This window comes from Perna viridis, chromosome 1 (genome assembly GCF_037379345.1).
Source record: "Perna viridis isolate PV_CMFRI_1.1 ecotype Kerala chromosome 1, ASM3737934v1, whole genome shotgun sequence".
Classification (NCBI taxonomy): domain Eukaryota; kingdom Metazoa; phylum Mollusca; class Bivalvia; order Mytilida; family Mytilidae; genus Perna; species Perna viridis.
This window is the reverse complement of record NC_142445.1, coordinates 48,271,899-48,291,439: the sequence shown is the minus strand read 5'-3', so window position 1 is coordinate 48,291,439 and position 19,541 is coordinate 48,271,899. Positions and strand designations below refer to the sequence as shown.

At 33.0% G+C, this 19,541-nt stretch overlaps 2 protein-coding genes across 23 annotated transcripts in view; one reads left to right on the top strand and one right to left on the bottom strand.

Moving 5' to 3' along the window:
* Nucleotides 1-11,881, top strand: part of LOC148629107 (interleukin-6 receptor subunit beta-like) — a 68,005-nt gene extending 56,124 nt beyond the window's left edge. For all 22 annotated transcript variants that reach the window (XM_088544020.1, XM_088544001.1, XM_088543977.1 and 19 more), the window contains 7 exons: nucleotides 179-342; nucleotides 1,023-1,209; nucleotides 1,815-1,976; nucleotides 3,550-3,717; nucleotides 4,111-4,201; nucleotides 7,216-7,276; nucleotides 8,071-11,881. In XM_088544020.1, coding sequence (XP_088400146.1) covers nucleotides 179-342; nucleotides 1,023-1,209; nucleotides 1,815-1,976; nucleotides 3,550-3,717; nucleotides 4,111-4,201; nucleotides 7,216-7,276; nucleotides 8,071-8,625 — 1,388 coding nt within the window. In that variant the 3' untranslated portion in view covers nucleotides 8,626-11,881. The remainder of the gene's footprint in view (nucleotides 1-178; nucleotides 343-1,022; nucleotides 1,210-1,814; nucleotides 1,977-3,549; nucleotides 3,718-4,110; nucleotides 4,202-7,215; nucleotides 7,277-8,070) is intronic.
* Nucleotides 11,882-16,369: 4,488 nt separating this feature from the next.
* On the bottom strand, nucleotides 16,370-19,541 carry LOC148629106 (uncharacterized). Its single transcript, XM_088544100.1, has one exon. The coding sequence runs from the start codon at nucleotides 19,501-19,503 to the stop codon at nucleotides 18,523-18,525; it is 981 nt and encodes a 326-aa protein (XP_088400226.1). The 5' UTR covers nucleotides 19,504-19,541; the 3' UTR covers nucleotides 16,370-18,522.

Sequence of the window (19,541 nt, the reverse complement as noted above, 5' to 3'; positions counted from 1 at the left end):
ACAGGACCAGCCGTTGTATCCGTATTATAGGACCAATCTTTGTATCTGTATTAAGGACCAATCTTTGTATCCGTATCACAGGACCAATCTTTGTATCCATATCACAGGACCAATCTTTGTATCTGTTTTAAGGACTAATCCTTGTATCTGTATTACAGGACCAATCTTTGTTTTACAGGACCAGTTCTGTCAGACTCTTTTAATGTGCAGGGACTATCAAAAACCAGTGTAGAAGTGCAATGGGGACCAGGATATATACCAGACAGTAACCCTGAACTCAAATGTATTCTCACTTACCATATTCTGTGGTGTAAATCATCCAGACTTAAAGAAGAATGTATTGTAAGTCTTCCAAAGTAAAACCTATATCAACTAGTATTAATTGTGTTGGACACCAACAAAGATGTTCCCTAAATGTTCCCGTTGTCACATGATCTCCTAAAATCAGTTTCCAGGATTTTTTTTGGAATTTATTCGAATTTTAAAAATTTTCAACCTATATCAGAGACCTATATATAAATCAAGTATCCAGTCTCTATGATTTTTTTCCTATTTTTCATGATGTTTTTTTTTGTATTTAAAAGGTGGCCTTGTTCAAATGTCTGCCATGTTTGAAAATTCAGATATTGATTGCACATATGGTCTCCTATTTTTGTGCCAAGTTTTGTTCCAATCCTTTCTGCTGTTTCTTAGAAGATATGAGGACGAAAGTATGCAGGAAAGAAGAATTATTAAAGTTAAAACAAAAACAATATGTTCCTGCACTATGTTTTGGGAACATAAACTTCTTTGTTGAAATAGAGATATTGGTAGCAGTAAATGTATTTGATTATCATTAACTTCTTTTGGAAAAAAAAATTGATAATGGTTCTAGTTAATAATATAGAATTACTTGAGAATGACTATTTTTTAAGAATACCTTAAAACAGTAATTTTGATAATATATATCTACCGGTACTTGATTCACAATAAAATGAAGTTTGTAAAACTGTCTCTATTTCTATATTTTAACTTATTTACAGGAGCCAATACGTGCCATGTTAAATACTTCTGAGAACGTGACCACTTACAAGGCAGTGATAAATATAGAACATGGCCATTTTTCTGACTATCAGTTTGGTATATCAGTGGAGGGTGGCAACAAAGCTGGATGGTTCATTAGTAGTGGTATCACATGGTATCGGGAGTGTTTATACCTCAAAGATGGAGGTAAACTCATTCTTAATTAGGCTAAAAATAAAATATTTACGAATGTATTGTTTATCTCCCAAGCCCTACCTAAAAAATTCATGGCCAGCAGACTTTCATAGAGATAAAGAAACCATCTATGGCAATAGTCCTTTATTAACCTTTTAGAAAACTGATAAGATTTTGACAATTTTTTGCACATGGCTAGTTTTGATGAATATATTTATGTCCTTTAATCAATCCCTACTATTGGGAAGTCTAGGTTTGTATTCCATCCATCAAAACATTAGTGGGTCACAAAATGGTTTTCTGATGGGTTTAGTTTTTTTACTCTCCGATTTCTAAACCGTTGCAGACATTGAGAGGATATTTCATATGTAATGTATCTTGAGCATATCTAGTTCAATAAATACTTTTTAATTAGCCAATGAAAGTTAAAATTCTGCTTGGATTAGATAGTTTAAGGTAATCTAATTAAATTGTTTGATAAAGTCAAAGCCACATACATTGTAGTATTTTTTAAATGATATGATAGCAATATTAAATTAATTGATATCAGGGAGTAAGCACAGAGAAAAAGATATTTGCTTATGTATAAAACTTTTGATTATTACATTTTCCAACAGTTCCTAAAACCCCACTATCATTTGAGGTTCCTCAGGATGTAGAACAAGATGATGGATTATACATGAAATGGACACATTATTCTTGTGCAGAAAGTTCAGGAAAAGTTTATTCCTACCTCATCTCATACTGTCCAGCTGATGGGTCAGAGGTCAAATGTCAAGGTATGGTATTGTTTTCTTTGTTTTAAAATTGAAGTAGTCCTATGTACAACAAATGCTTTAAAAGTTTTCAATATTTCTCTGTAAAATTCCTTATGGATGCATCTCCTCTGAAATTGCTCGCTGATTGGTTGCTATAATTGTAGAATGGATTGTTATGATCTGATACTATAGTTTTGTGTGAGTTTTCGGCATAGGCAACTTCAGATCTCTTTAGTGGCATACATATGACTGTGTATCAGTCTTGTAAAGGATGTACATATGTACATGTCCTGTGGAGAGAAAAAGTCTTTTCTAATTAACTAGTAAAGTAGGAAGGGTAAAATTTTAATTACATGATTGAAACGAAATATGTACTTTATTAAACCCCCGCAAACAAAGTTTTGGGGATATATAGGTTTCACCTGTCTGTCTGTCACGCTGTCCATCTGTCTTTCTGTCCATCTGTCTGTGTGTCAATCTGCATTTATTGCATCATTGTTGTGAAACTTTGTGGGATGTAATATAACCTCAAGAAGATGTGCATGCTGTCAGGCATTTGAGTTTGGGCATATATTGTAGACATGATGGTTGATGGACTTAGGCGTATTTTTTTTTCAACAAATCTTATGTCTGATTTGTTGTTTGCAACTCTTCCTTAACAACTTGCAGGATTGTAATAAATCTCAATGGAGTGTTAGATTACCATAGAGAAGTGTGTATATTGTCAGGAATTTATGTTCAAAGTAAATTTGCAGTCACATTCTGTTATTGTGTTTCCAGAAAAAAATAGTTGGGTGTTTTAGAATGGCAGCAAAATTGTGTGTCAAAAGTGCTTAGTCTATACCCCATAACAATTGTGTGTCCACATTTGTCCCCAAATGTACAGGGTTCAACTGTTCAGTGGGGCAATGTCTAGTCATTATACCCTCCGCAAAGAAAGTTGGGATGGGGGTATATAAGAATCCATCTGTCCATTTCCTTTAAGTGCAACTCCTACTAAACTGCTCAAGGAATTTTGATGAAATGTAATAGGAAGGTTTGGTATCATTTGATAATTACTGCCAGGGGACTCCAATGTGAGAAAATCCAAATTGAAGGTTTTACATGTTAATACTTATCCTAAACCACTCATGGGATTTTAATTTAATTTATAGGAAGATTTGGTATTATATGAAGATGTACATGAAGGAATATAATTACTGTTGGAGGAATCTAAATTAAAACCTCATAAGTGCAACTCCTCCTAAACAACTGAAGGGCTTTTTATGCAATTTTATAGGAATATTAGGTACCATATGTAAATTTGCAAAAAGAAACATAATTACTGTAGGAGGACTGTAAAGGGGAATAATCCAGTTTAAGGATTTAACATGTTTAAACCTTGTAAGCACAACTCCTATTAAGACTGCTGAAGGGATGTTAATGAAATTTCATAGCAAGGTTGGGCATTATTTATAGATGTGCATGTAGGAATATAATAACTATTGGATGACTCTAAAAGCAGATAATTAAACAAACGTTTTACATTTAAGCCTATTTGAAATGGGGGATATTCTCTTCGTGAACTTGCTCACAGTATTTCTAGTTATTTTAGGAATGTCACGTAATATAACAGTGAGTCCATCAGCTACATCCTACAAACTTAAAGATATAACCAGAGGACAAAAGTATCTAGTTCAAGTCAGAGCTAAGATGGAAAATGGACAGTATGGACCCTGGAGTAAACCGCAAAAAGTTCTTTACAAATCTCTTAAGACCGTAGGTAAGATATCTCGTGTTCTCTGTCTATCTTTAAAAGTTCATTTGTGACAAATCTATTTTGTTACTAGGTTGTAGTCTGGAAAGGATCTGTAAGTAAACATTTACATTAAGAAGGAGAGATGTCATCTCAAGGATTATTCAAAGTTCTGAGTTAATTGTATTTCTCACAAAATTTTCACTATACTAGTATTACCTATTTTCTTATATTTTGTATTCATTTTGATTGTACCATTAGAACCAGCTGCTTTGTGGATGGCTTTACTCTGAGTCTATTTGCTTCATTCTATTATCTAAAGGGCTGGTCTCTGGATTTTTCATGATTAAATGTCCTACTTGTAGAATTTTTATAAGCAGCTTGCAGGTGAATATCACATATCTTGCTTTTGTTGCACAGAAACAGAGAAGATTGATGTACCAATGGTAGCAGGAATAGTTACTGCTATTGTGGGGATAATGCTGATGATCATTGGTCTATGTATATGCAGGTAGACAAGCTTATACATTTATTAACAATTTATGTTGTCATTGATTTGTATGCGCCCGCTAAAAACTGTGGTCGTATTATGTAATGATGTTGATGTTGTCGTGGTTGATGTCTTCATTTCTGTTCCATAACTTTAGTTGTAGTGATTCAGATATCATGAAATTTTTAGATATCAATACTTGCTGCTAGAAGAAGCTTACTATAATGAATTAATGGGGTTTGTGGCCATTTGTGTTCTGCAAAAAAGGGGACCAAAAGGGATAAAATTTGTGTTTATTTAACTTTGATGAAGAATGCTTACTTCAAATTCAATTATGACAATTGTTCTTTTTTTAATTTGTTTCTTATGAAAATTTTGTTTTGAGAATATTTAATAGAGTTTAAATAGCATTTAGCATTGTCAGTCTGTAGGGGACCAAAGTGGAGCAACACCCAAATTTTTTCTTTTTATTTTTTAATTTTTGGTCTGATTTTGTAATTCTTATTTTTTTATTAGATTACTCATGAAAATCATACAGTTTTTGAGTTATAAAGGGCCAAAGGGAGCCACAACAATAAAAACAATAAAAATAAAAAAGTAATTTGATTTTTTGGAGCAATTTTAAATTATTATTTTTTAATTGGATTCCTTATTAAAATTGCTGCCTTTACATGATCTTTAAGAAGTACCTAGTAAATGTACTATATCATTTACTGTTTTTGAGATAATGAGCCTGAAGTACAGAGTGATCCATAAAAGCACCCTGAAGCAGAACTTACTTAAATAGTACTTAAATAGAATTTCAAAATATTTTGCAATATTGTATCCAAACGAGTTGTGTGCATGATAAACTGTAAGTCCCTATTTATAAGTGTGTCAAAAACTGATATTATGTCCACCACACTTTCCCCAAATGAACAGAGTTCAACTAGCTGTGGTTGTAGCATGCTGTGCTCAATGAAGCTTTTTATAAGCTCACTTGGTCATGTGAGCTATTGCCATCACTTTGTATACATCGTCATCGATAATAATTTTTCAAAATTCTTCTCCTCTTGACAATATTAGACCGATAACAACCAAAGGATCAGATACAACAAGGGCCATTTTTGGCTCCCTCTTCAAATAACTTAATATTTTCCACATTAAAAGGCAAGGTATAGTAGCCCTCCAAAATGACCATTTTTTCTTGTTTATGAAAATATTTTGTCGCCTAGCAATGGATTTTAATGTATACCATGATACTTGAGGAAAACCCTTCTTGATTTCAGATACAGTTGTATTGGCTAATATCAATGGATTATGTCCTGTTATCAGGATAAATGGCAACTACCTTAATGTGGAGTAATTAATTGGATTTTGTAAATGACGTTTACAACAACGTATCAACTTTCTACCCCGAAAACTCGTTTTTTGCATAGCAACCATTCATTTTCCTGGCAACCAACCATCATAGAATTAGATATGGGGACTTTTTTTATCTGTCGAAAAATATGGCCACCATTACTAAAAATAGAACATAGGGGTCAGACAGAAGTTTATCGCAAATATCTCCACAACTACTGTGAAAGTACTATTGTTCGTGGGATACTAATTTTCGTCCTTTTCATGGGTAGATCAAACCATGAAATTTGGTTCCCAACGAATAAGAGATTGCCATTGATGTGTATACTGAAAACATTAAAACCATGAATTCAAGAAACCACGAACTTGTGTTTCTTCCCTGATCCCCGATAATTGGTATCTACAAATTAAAGTACTTTCACAGTATTAGGTTTAGCCAAATTTTGACAGTATTAGAAGTGTTCAATATGATGAGATCTACATGTGCTCAAATTTTTGTTTTCATCTGTTAAGCCATGTTTGAGTTATTCCCCCTTTTTAAAAATTTTTTAGCTCTTCTAATGTTTTTCCTTTCAAAAATCTATTATTCTGACATTACTTTACCAATTGAAGTGAAATTTGGTTTGAATGTTCCTTAGCGTATTCTGCATAGAACTGTTGTAGTGATTTTTGATCCCCAAAAAACATGGCCACCATTACTAAAAATAGAACATAGGGGTCAGATAGTATTTTTTCGCATATATATCCCAAACCATTAGGTTCAGCCAAATTCTAATATGGCATTAATGTGTTCAGCATAATGAGATCTATGTTAAAATTTTTGTTTTAATCTGTGAAGCAATGTTGGAATTGTTGCCCTTTTTAAATGCTTTTTTGCTATTTTTAATGTTATTTCATTCAAAAATCTCCGTTTGTGACACTACTTGACCAATTGGAACCAAATTTGGTATGAATGTTCCTAGGGTATTTTTAAGAGAACTGATATAGGGATTTTTGATCCATGGAAAAACATGGCTGATGTTACTAAAAATAGAACAAAGGGTTCAGCCAGAAGTACTTTTCATATATCTCCAAACCATTAGGTTTTGCCAAATTCTTTCGAATGCTGAAATGATCCTTATCCTTATTATAAGGCCCACAAAAGTCTTTAAGGGGTCAAAGTTGTCTGATGACTCCATGTAAGGGTTATTGCCCTTGAAAAGTGAAAAATGACATTTTTTTTTACAGCTTTCAGCCAATATCTTGAAAACTATAATAGATAGAAATGACCCCAATGATAAGGCCTACAAAAGTTTGTGGGGATCAAATTTTTTGGATGACTCCTTGTTACAGTTATTGCCCTTGAATGACAAAAATTTAACAAGGTGAGCGATTCAGGCTCCTTATAGCCTCTTGTTAAGTTGTTGATTGGTCAAATTTAGTTGAAATGTATTATGGAAAAATGGCAGGAAAAATTTCTGCACTTTCCCCTGTATAGGCAGTAAAAAAATAATGCTTCAGGATAAAATAAAAAAAAGCTTTTAAGCTTAAATCTGTTATTTTTTATGAAACTGGACTGAGTCTGTATGTGATAATTTGTTAAGCTGTTCAGTAAACTTACTTCTTCAATTTTTTATTTGTTTGTTTAGTCAACATAAACTTTATAATAAAAAAAAACATTGCAGGCAGTAATTTTCTTCTTTATTTTATTGCAGGAAAAGATGCAAAAAGCAGTCTGAGGAATTGAGCAAAATTGATGTACCTACTATCCAATTTGTAAGTTATGGAAGGAATTACCGTCAATTTTTTTTTCTTTCTATAAAAATGTAACTCAGTCATGTGATGCAAATTAAATAACCTATGAAGCAGGTATTTTTCAACTGTGCACCACTGACATGGAGCTTATTTCAAATAGACAGAACAAATATAACATTCATTCTTTTAATTTAATTTTAGTATAAAAATTTAATGAGCAATCATAAAAAAGTAACATCACAGCCACATAACAAAATTAGGTCTGTGGGATGAGAAACAAAATTTTCTATTCAATCAGAAAGCTTGTTACTTCTGAAATTCAAATTATTGAATAATATTTTAGACTCTACTGCTACTTTTTAATACAGAGTGTCAGTGTTGTACAGTTCAAATCATGCTATGTATGTACCCTTTTACAAAGAAACAATTATGACTGTTTACAAACCATTGAGTAGATAGGTGATACTGGCTAACTTCAGCAACAGTTCAAATCATATATGTGCCCTTTTTAAAAAAAAAAACAATTATGTCAGTTTTCAAAGAATTGGGGTAGAAGGTGATACTGGCGAATCTCGGCAACAGTTCAAATCATGGTAAGAATGTGCCCTTTTTAAAAAAAAAAAAATTATGTTAGTTAACAAAGCATTGGAGTAGAAGGTGATATTGGCAAATCTCAGGAAACAGTTCAAATCATGCTATATATGTGCCCTTTTAAAAAAAACAATTATGACTGTTTACAAACCAATTGAGTAGAAGATGATACTGGCGAATCTTGGCAACAGTTCAAGTCGTGCTATGTATGTGTTATTTTTCAGAGAAGCAATTATTACAGTTTACAAACCAATGGAGTAGAAGGTGGTACTGGAGAATCTCGGCAACCATTACTCAACACACCCAAGGACAGTGGACTAGGAGGGTCAACTGTTAATGGCAACAGTCAGAACAGTATAGACAAAAAGTCTAATAACAGCACTGATGGGGTTGGTCATGTGCAGCAGAATGGCCATGTGCCAAAACATTCAACTGTGAAAGAATACTCAGAAAATAGTCACAGTATAGAAAATTCAGAAACATTTGGCCAGCCTAATTACTGTGGCAGTAAGGAGACTGACAGTGATGGCTATAGTGATGTCGAGCAGAGGAGTACTGATTATGAATCAGATGAAGACTCTTCCAATATGCACTCTGAAAGTAAGGACAGCAATATTCATAAATATCCCAGCAGGAAAAAAATGGAAGTATCTCTCAGTACAAAACATTGTGATGCAGAAAACCAAGATTTCCAGAGTGAAAACAGTATAGGGGAAGATAACTCTAATCAAGTTGATTCTTACTGTGTACAAGGTGAATCTAGTGCTGGATGTGTTTAGATTCATACTCTAAACAGGGTGAGATTTCTTCTGTTGCTTGAATGTCATCTTTGTGAATGTTTATTGTAAATTATGGCATTATTATCATAATTTTGAATTGAGATTATCATTATATGTAAAAGGATAATTAAAAAGACAGTTGTGACATTTTTGGATCACTTTTCATTAGGGCTAATTATGAAAGTTAAGAAACATGCTTTTACAAGGTTGGCTGAACAAAAATGTAAGAAATCTTTAAAGTTCAGCAGGTCATGTATACTGCCATAGATATTAAAGATACTTCATTTCACCAAATTGAGTATGATTATCAGAATATACATGTAGATGCATGGAGGAGTATAGAAGAAATTAAAAGAATGGGAAACTCTCATAAATTTTGATAGTAATGGACAAAATTAAACCTTCTGTACAATATTCAAATCTTAACATTAATTTTCTTATTATTGAAAAAAAAAATTGTTAAATATTTTAGTTTATTCAAACTTCAAGTTGAATAAGAACAGAACATGCAATTGATAGTTCCATAAGAGAGCTAACTATGGCAAAACTAGTGATCTCGTGTACAATCACTACAGATTTATGAGGAATTCCATATTCATCATTTATAATTCAGAAGTATTAAGGCAGCTTTTTGCATTACATGTATTATGGAGTATGAACCAATGCAATGTATTGAGGGCTATTAGAGTGCATTACTTAATCTCTTTCAGGTGTTCAATAATAGTTTAGTCATATTTAATTAGGAATCTCTGTGCCTGATATACAAAATGTTTATTGTAAAGAAAAATGTTGAAAATAAACTTTTTAAGTTTAAGATCTGAATAATGAAGAATATATATATTAAGTATGCAATTTAATTGTAAGGAGTTTTGTATTTTGTATATAATTGGTAGTTTTTGTAAGAATCGGGCATTACTGTCAAGTTTTTTCCCTATAATTTTAGTAAAATGAGTTGAAATTTCATTGAAATACACTACAAATAAACAATTTCAGGGCAGATAACTGCCAAAAACATCAATTTTATAACTTTTGATTGAAAAATTGTCAAATATATCCATCAATACTGAGATCAAATAATGTTTTTTTAAATAGAGAAGATCTCCTTGAGTTAAATTACATTGTCAGATTGGTGGGTTTTTTATATGGATTTTCAGATTTTTCCCATTTTGTCTGATTTGTACTTGAAATATACTGTACAACAGGTGTCAAAATCAATGAATGGATAGTCATGACTTTTTATAACAAGTGGTAATATTTTAGCATAATATACTGTGTGATTGTGGTGAATTTTAAATACACATGTTATAAGTTTACATGTACATGTACTTTTGTACACGTACATGTATCATTTTAGTTTTAAAATGCGGAAAGTGAAAAGGTCAGTAAGTCAATAAGTATTTTTTTCTGTCCTGCAACCATCAGTCCAGCACCATATTTATTTACCTCTGTGTGTCCATTTGGAGGTTCATTATTTGTCCAGCATTCTTCTCTAAGTTTTTGAGGGACTGCTTTGAATTTTTATATGTAAATATATATATATGGCTCTCCCTTGCATTTTTAGCTACAGCTTTGAAATTACATGAAATGTTAACACATGTAATGCAAGACTAAAAAATTTTGATCTTTGTAAAATATACTGAAAATAAAGGTAGTTTGAATTAGGTATCTAAATATTCCATAATTTACAAATTATTTCTCTTATGGATATTTTTTTATTTAATATATATGTTTAAGTACATTATATCATATGTGCAGGGTCCTAGACATAAACAGGTTTTTGAAGCACACCTTTGACTATCCCTTTAATTTTGCAATGATGATACTGTAGATTTATATTGATACAGTGAAACCTGTCTAAAAGGAACCTGAATAATCCAATACCTGTCTAAACTGAGCCCTGAATAATCCAATACATTATTTTAAATCTATTTTTAACCTCTGTAGACTGAACACCTCTCTAAACCATAGCAATTTTAAAGCTAAGACATGTTTCACTACGTAAAATTACCCTATTTTGTACCTCAATATTTCAAAGGAGAGGGGGCAATAAAGGGTCTTATTTGCCTAAAAAACAACTGAAATTTATTCATAAAGTGTTGAATGATTTAATTGTGAATTTGGAGATTAGACTTGAATCCATTATAAATGAGAAAACATGAAAATTTCTGATAATTCTTGCATTGATAGGCCAGAAAAATTGCTTGTAGTTTACCAGTATTCAGATACTCTGTCAATTTTGTACTTTTTGGTCACTTTCTGGTCATATTTTTGAAAAGGGTAAGGAGTCCACGCAAGAAACAAGTTCATATTTAGATAATATATTCATTGTTACATAGTTTATCATATGTTAAAATATGAAGTTGTTTCTTGGGAGTGAATACGTTTGAAAAACCAACAAAATTCACAATTCTCAGCAGTTTTTATTTAATGACGTAAAATTGTGGCACCATTATGATGTCTTTACAATGAACTAATGCCAAAAACTATTATTTTTTCCTATATTTATTTAATTTACTATGTTGTTAACAACTTTCATGTTGTTACAACAAAGTTGATATTTTCAGGCAATATTCATACATTAATGCCCCTACACCTTTGAAAATGAAACACAAAAAAGTTATTGCAATTGTTTTGCTTTCTTATGTATGGTTGTCTATTTTTTTTTATCCAACTGTAAAAAAAAATATTAACAAAAAAACATATGGTTTACACATTCCAGTATATTTAGCCTCAAGATCACTATAAAAAAACTGTCTCATATCACTCCTTATGTAATTACCTTACAAGGCCCCAACTCAACAACACTCGAACAACTACTTAAGTCTGAAAGTATTCTTGACTGATTGTGACGTCATGAAATCCAAAATCTTTGATTGGAGTAACAAAGGAGTAACCAAGCAAATTAAAAATATTCTCTGATTTACCTGTTGTTCAAGTCTTGTGGCATTGGGGTCTGGATTTTAAAGGTAAAATTGTTCCATAACATCTTAACATTTTGGAAAAAGGTCATTTCTGATGATAGAAAAACTAGAAATGTTTATGTTTTATGTGATATAATTTATTTGTGATTTTGTTTTATAATACTAACTGCCTTTTTAAACAAAATCCATTTTATATTGAGCTATACTTTGGGTGTTGTGCTTCTTTTTAACACCATTTACAATTTTTAAGATTATATTGTTTATTTGTTGCCAGTTCTAACATTGTCAGTTTTGGGTATTTTTTGTGATAAAAAAAAGTCATGTATGAATTATGAGTGATTGTTCAGTTATTTTCTTACTGTGAGTTTTATTATAAGGTAGTCAGAGGTTTGATTCTCTGAACATTTCTGAGACAAAAAGAACACACAATGAGTGACTAACACTAAAACCACCCAGTATCATGAAGAATTTTTTCACAAATGAAATAACAATATTAAAACAAAAATAAACAAACAAAAGGTATAAAAATGTAGCTTTATCAAAAATGGTGATTTATAGTGAGGAATGTATTTTGTTTTTTTTTTCGTATGCACTATGAATGAATGAATGAATGAATGAATAAATAATTTATGAAAGTGCAACCTGAATTTTTCATGTTCAAATACATAGATTACAGATATATTTTCAGCCAGTCAGATAGGCTTACGAAGCACTGTCATATGTACACATTAAGTTAAGAAGAAAATGGGGGTTGTATAAATTTAACGTCATTTGTTATAGGTGAAATAAGTTTGAATAAGCAAGTTTTTATATAACACCACGTCGTATATCTAAACAGTCTATGATATAGTTTGCAACAATTTTGGAATTATTCGTCAGCAGTTCTTTTAGCGCATCTAAAGGAGAGTCAAAATTTATGGAAGATAGTTGTTGTATAAGTTCATTTCGCCTAATTGCGTAACCAGAGCACAAAAGCAGGAAGTGGTTTTCGTCTTCAATGAGGTTAGAGTTACACACTTTGCAGAATCTACGGTCTAACGGAATATTGCGATAGCGGCCTTGTTCCACTTCTAATGGTAGTGTCCCGCATCGTATTCTGGCAATAACTGATCGCTGTTTCCTCGATAAACAGTTTTTCACATACGCTTCAGTGCTAAAATCGGTCTTAAATAGCTTATATGTTCTAAGTTTTGGCATGTCTTGAACTTTTGTATTCCACTCGATTTTGAAATTGTCTATAAGTGTAGTCTTTACTGAGTCAATAATGTACTTTGTCGATATCAAGTCTTGATTGTCTGTATGATTAAGTAAATTTGCCAGACCACTATTGTTCAAAATTGTTTTAACACTATTAAATCATGTATTTTTGTATCGTGCCGAAATCTCAACATCCCAACTAAACACTTTTCGACAAATTCTGGATTCCGGTAAGTTCATAAGTCTACACCACAATCTAATTGCGTTACACTGATTGTTTATATGTACTGGAGTCCATCCAATATCACCCGTTATTGCTGGAATCGGTGAGATTTTCCCAACACCTAAGAAAGTACGAATAGCCCGATACTGAAGTCTAATACATCATATCGTTTCAAACCCCAAACGCCTGACGCATAGTCCATTACGGGGATGACAGTATTTTCGTATATCTTTGCGAATGTAGCATAGTTCATGTTACCCATAAGAAGATATTTGGAGGTTAACGATCCAAGTGCCCTGCTAGCCGCAACTGAGAGTTCTTTTACAGATATGTTGTAGTCTATATTTTCAGAGACTGTTAAACCAAGATAGCGATATCTATCAACGAAGTCAATTGCTGTATTACCAAGCATAAACGAGAAATCAGTTGTTGTTTTACGAACATGCATAATCTTTGTTTTATCAATATTCACATGTAAACAGTTTAATTTTGTCCACTCATGTAAGACGTCAAGTTGGCGTTGCAGACCGTATGGACTATCAGAGATAAACACAATATCATCCGCATAAAGTAAGCAGCTTATCATATCCTTTCCAACTTTAACGCCGCATGATAAATTGTTAATTTGTGGTACTAAACAGTCAATGAATAACGCAAAGAGCGTTGGAGCAAGATTATCGCCTTGGCGTACTCCTGTATCAACTGAGAACCAATCGGTGAGTATCCCGGGAGACAAGCGGACAGCAGTTTTCAGTTTCGAATAAAGACATCTAATAGTATTGAACATATTTCCATGTATACCTGAACTTAAAAGATTATTCCATAAAATAGTATGGTTGACCGAGTCGAAGGCTTTGGTAAAGTCTACGAAACACAAGAAAGTATCACAGTTCATTAGTTTTCTATTACGCAAAATTGTACATAAGGAATAAATATGATCCAGACATGATCTGAGACACCTAAATCCGTTTTGCTCTTCACTCAATAGATTATTGTTCTCAAGATATCTAACAAGTCTTTCATTCATTATTTGACTAAATACTTTAGCGACAGTTGACATAAGACTAATTCCTCTGTATCCTAACGGATCACGGTAGTCCTTTCCATTCTTTAAAATCGGACAGATGATACTTTGGCACCACATATCAGGTACTATTCCATGTGAAAAACAAACATTATATAGTTCATGAAGAATGTTGGTTAGTTTGTCACTTTTCAAAATTTCATTTGGAACATTGTCGACTCCGACTGCTTTACCATTCTTTAGACCATGTACCGCACGTTTAACCTCTTCAATCGATATAGGATCGTTTATACTTTGTTGTTCAGTATCAATCGTTTCATTTGTATGGTTCAAACTTTCAAATTCTTGTTCTAACTGTGTGCTTAATTGTTCTTATTGTTCAATAAAATCATTGTCCACATTCTGAATATCACCAGAAAAAAGTTTCGCGTATTCCAGTTTCCATCTAGACAGAATATCGTTTGGGTTATGAGAAACACTACCGTCACCCATTATCACGCTATCAATTGTTTTTGTATCTTTCCCGGGTCCAAGTTTGTTTACTTCCCGTCAAAATTCTTTCGGGTTCTTCTGGTTAAACGTTTTAATATTATCAAGTCTTTGAGCCACATATTTACGTTCTTCTTGTCGTAGACGTTTATCATATTGTCTTCTCTTTATTTTAAACGTGTTTTTCAGTTCATTTTTAATCCGTCTGTCTCCTTTAAATTGTAGGTATTTTTTCTCAGCTTTGTTTGTTTCTATCAATAAGTCTGGTAAATCATTGTTCCAGTATGGTTTAGCATTTCGTCGTTTACGTTTGTTCGAACTTGGTGTATAGTCTTTGTAGTCAACCTTGTTGTCCATTTCATGATGAATAGCTTCAATGAATGATTCGTATATAGTGTTAATTCTATCGTCAATATTGCGGATATCGAGTAAAGAGTCGATAACATTTTCGAGACATCGCATGCATCGTTCACTGGTAAATAAGTCTTGCGGTATGTTTACGTGTTGATTGATATTTTATATTCGTAGTATCAGTGACGTTTTCGGTTGTATCTAATATGTTCTTGTTGAGTTGATCATATTCTGAGATTCTAAATGAACAGGTAAGTATAGAGTGATCCGGTCATCGTGCATTCGTCGAAAGTTGAACACCATTTTCAATTATCAGAGACGAAATCAGTTTTACTTCAAAGTTACAAACATTCGGAAGTACTGTATATGTGACAATCATATAGTCAACTACTGATTTCCCGATGGGTGAAACAAACGTAAAATTGTCTTTCGAGTAATCCCCACGTCCGTTTAGCATACAACAGTTAGAGTCCTTCAAAAAGTCTAGCAAATAGTCACCAAATGCGTTTCTTGTTTCGTCAATAGGAATACGTTTTGGCAAATAGTCTAATGAATCATTAAAATCTTGGAGATTTCCAACTCGTCCATTGAAATCACCGCAAATGAAAATCGGACAACCTGTACTATAAAGATACATCTGAGATAAAAGACAGTCATAGAATTCTTGAGCAATGTTACCTCTACTCGATCGCTCGGGTTGTAGATAACACACGCATAAATATAAAGTTATCTCTGGGTCATCTTTGTTTTTTTAAATAAATCCATAAAATGTCGCCTCTTCTATCGTCTAGAATGTTTACTTCAAAATTGTCATATAGCGAGTTTTTAATTAAAAAACCAATACCTCCACTACCACGCCATGCGTTGTTCGAAATTTGTTTTCTATTGTTTCCAATACAATGATAACCTTCCAGATTAATAGTCTGATCATTTCTCAAGTGACTTTCGCAAAGTCCAACTATATCGTAGTTTAATGCAGTTAAAATACTTTCTCGTAATTCCCTACTATCATCGTTTTGTCGCGTCACATACCAACCATTACAATTCCAACAAGCCAGTCTTAATTCGGCATCGTTACTATTTGACTGGCTTAACTGTTATTTTTGCTTCACGGTTACATGCCCGCCTCGAAATTGAAGTTCTGGAATTGATTTATCTGTCTCATATTAGCGTCGTTGATGCGTTCTTGTCGTGTACGATCTGTTTCTATGTAGATATTTTTGTAATCATTTATGTCTTTTAGTTTTCGTTTGTTCTTAAGGACATCAACACGTTGATTTTCATCTGCGAAAGTAACAAGAACTGGTTTCGGACGTTGTGTATTGTTTACTCTTCCGTTATTCGGATTACCGATCTGCTGAGCGCTAACTACACTAAACTCTAACCCAATTGATCTTAGTATTCCGTTAACACACGTCTCCAGGCTATCAGTATTTACTCCTTCAGATTTAATGTTTTTAAATACAAGTTTTGGCTGAACATTTTTCATACTAACAGACGGTAGATCATTGTTTATTTCTTGTTGTTTACTTTTATAATTTGACATTTTAGTTTCCAGTTCCTTTATTTTGTTGTCAACTTGAGCAAATTCTAAAGTCATTTCATCTTTTAGTGTTTTCATGCTCATCTTTATTTCGTTTGTAAATTTTGTCTCTAAATTTGAAATTCTCTGTTCGAGTGACGTTCTCAGGGAATCTTGATTTTGTTTTACTGTCAACGTTAGTTTATAAAGGTCGGCAGTGGAAACAGTTTGATCCGACTGGGTAGATGTTGTATCGGATGTTGTCGACATAGTTAAATTAATAGGCTTAGGACAGGAATATGAGTAAGATTTAGTGTTCATTCGTTTTGGTCTAGGCCGATAATAATCACTATCTGAATCTGATGTACTGTACCTAGGCCTCTGATTGGGCTGATTTTTGTGTCTCGGCATAAATCATCGGTGCAAATATACCTTTCAATTCTTCTGATATTTTCTTTTATCACAATAAAAGTCTAGATGTTATAATAAATCCATGTTTACACTATAAATTTTCACCGAGAAAAAACAAACGTCCATCTTGTTGAGCTTCGCTTTCACAAGTACTTCAGAGTTGTTTAATGTTTGGATGGACCTTATAATTGAACATTTTCCTCTAGAGTTGTACGTAGAACTAAGCGAGTATGATGATGAATCGCTTGTCCGAATTCTCCTCGGTAGAAAAACTTCCACTGAACTCTATGATTCCGATATCGATGAATTCAGACGACTCTGCTACATCCATATTGTAAAGTCAACAGGCGAATAATTAAGATGCTTACGTTGTTGCAATACATTTTTGTAGCTAATGCATGTAATGTCATCAGTACACGAACATATCTTGCTCACTTTACTTGTATATAGATATGAATTAATAATACAATTCATTATTATTATTATTTAATACTTCCTATTTGTGTGTTAATTAATTTGTAATTATGTAATTGCAATTCATGTAATCTCTATTTTGAGGAATTAAAGAATGAATGAATGAATGAATGAATGAATAAGGTAAGGGACACAACTCTTTAACATCATGGAACGTTTGTATTCAGGCTCTTTATATCAATCTCATATAAGCATCAAAGTAACTTGGATTGATTTCATTCTGTTTCAAATTAAATCTTGAAAGTCTTAGGTGAAATTGAATGTGATATAAACATATCACTGGTTTCAAGAGTTATGCCCCTTACCCCAGGTCATATTTAGTACATGTGAAAAGCAGGATGGGATATATTGAAGAGAAATTATGTCTTTCTGTCTGTCTCCTACAATTTTTATTTGACACCTTTTTACTGTGCAATGGATTTCAACCAAAATTAGATCCAATTGTACATTATGACATAGGGATATATTTTATATTTCCTTATTTTGGGCACCAGTAGGGGGTTCAATTTTGGCCTAGTGGCAGATCCAGAGATTTTGGAAAGGGGATTCCAGGCTATTATTTGCACAGTACTCTAGTTTTGCCTAAATTTTGTGTGGAAATTAACATGATTTTCTCACAAGAGGGGCATCTTATCCTGGAACCCCCTGTATCCACCACTGTTGTCTTTTATAACAGCAAACAAAAAAGAGGATCAGGGATAGAGCACTACTCATAGCCTCACAGTTCATTGATAGAAATGTATACACGGTTATGTTGTTGATATGTTAAGGCCTTGAGATTTATTTAATTGGAGGAAAGTATTTCTTGTGAAAAAATGTCACTTTACAGTAAAGAGGAAAGGTTTGAAAATCATGACTGGGTGTTCAGTGTCAAAGTACAAAAATTGGAAACATAAATAAACAAGTATTAAATAACGTGTAGCAAAAGGTAACAAAATTAAGGTGAGCAATCCCGATTGCTCCAATCTGGATGTGTGTATATCTGGTGCATCTCGTATGGGTATGCGTCAGTTCTCTGCTTATTATCAGGCAGGTAATTAAGAGACGAAGGCGCCGCTGGAATATTTACCAATTTAATTTGAAGATACAGTTAGGATTTGCAAAACGATACAAGTACATTCTAACCAAGAATTTTTATTGTAGTCTATTATAAAAATCCTTTGTTTGAAGTACAAGAAACAAATACACTTATTTATAATGTCACAATATATGTATACATAGTAATTGGATTTAACACTAACCAACACATTTTTGGAAAAACGTTTATGTGCGATATTATGACTTTTCATTTGTCTACCAATTTGCTCTTTAAACGTCCATAATTGGATTTTCGCGGAGTAATTATTAGCTCAGTTGAAGAGCGGTTAACTGATACTTCACCTAAAGTTTGTACTGTTCGTTGTAAGTTTTCGGCAGTGGTAGAGGTCACAAATGTTATGTTTAGTCCGATGAAATTTTCCGTCGACATTTTATTGAAGGTTTCTAGACTGGACATAAGGTTTTCTAAATTCTTTGACATCACAAAAGCGTGGACATCAGACCCGAAATCCTTAATAAGTGTTATATCATTCTGCCAAGTTTTCAGAACGTTTATCCTGCCTTCCAAGTCTTTAGTTTGACTTTCTAGTTTTTCTATGCATTCACCATGCGCCTGAGCTAATTTTTCATCAACTCTTTTCTCCAAAGAATCGAAATATTCGCCAATTTTCCGCCTCAATTCCGTAAGAGTTGCCTTGATTCCATCTTTTTGGGCGTTTAACATAGCCACATTTTCTTTTTTGTGAATGTCAATTTCGTTTAAGGTTACAAGAGCATCCTTCATTCGTGCTCCTAGGTCTTCGATCACACCATTCTTCTTTGCATCAACAGATGCATCATCTAAAGTAATGATCTCATTGCACTCTTTCTGGTGCTTTGTAACACACGACGGACAACACAGTATATTATGATTTCTACAAAAGAACGTGAAACTTCCTCCACAGTGGTCACAGCATGCTTGAGTAAAATTCCGCATGAATTCGCTAATATCATCTGGACTACTTATTGGTATGGTTTTATGTTTACTGCTTATCTTAGATTTCCTATGATGGTTATGGCAGTCAGCACACAGAGCCTCGGCACAATCGATGCACCAACAAGTAGCATTATCCTCTATTTTATCTCGTCTGCAAGGGTTGCAAGGCTCTCCTTCGGGCACGGGCTCGATAACCCGAACCTTGTGTGTCTCTTTAGCTGACTTAGAACGCGATGTTAGCCTACCTGCCATTGTGGTTCTGATTACCAATATTACGCCTTTTACGCCTT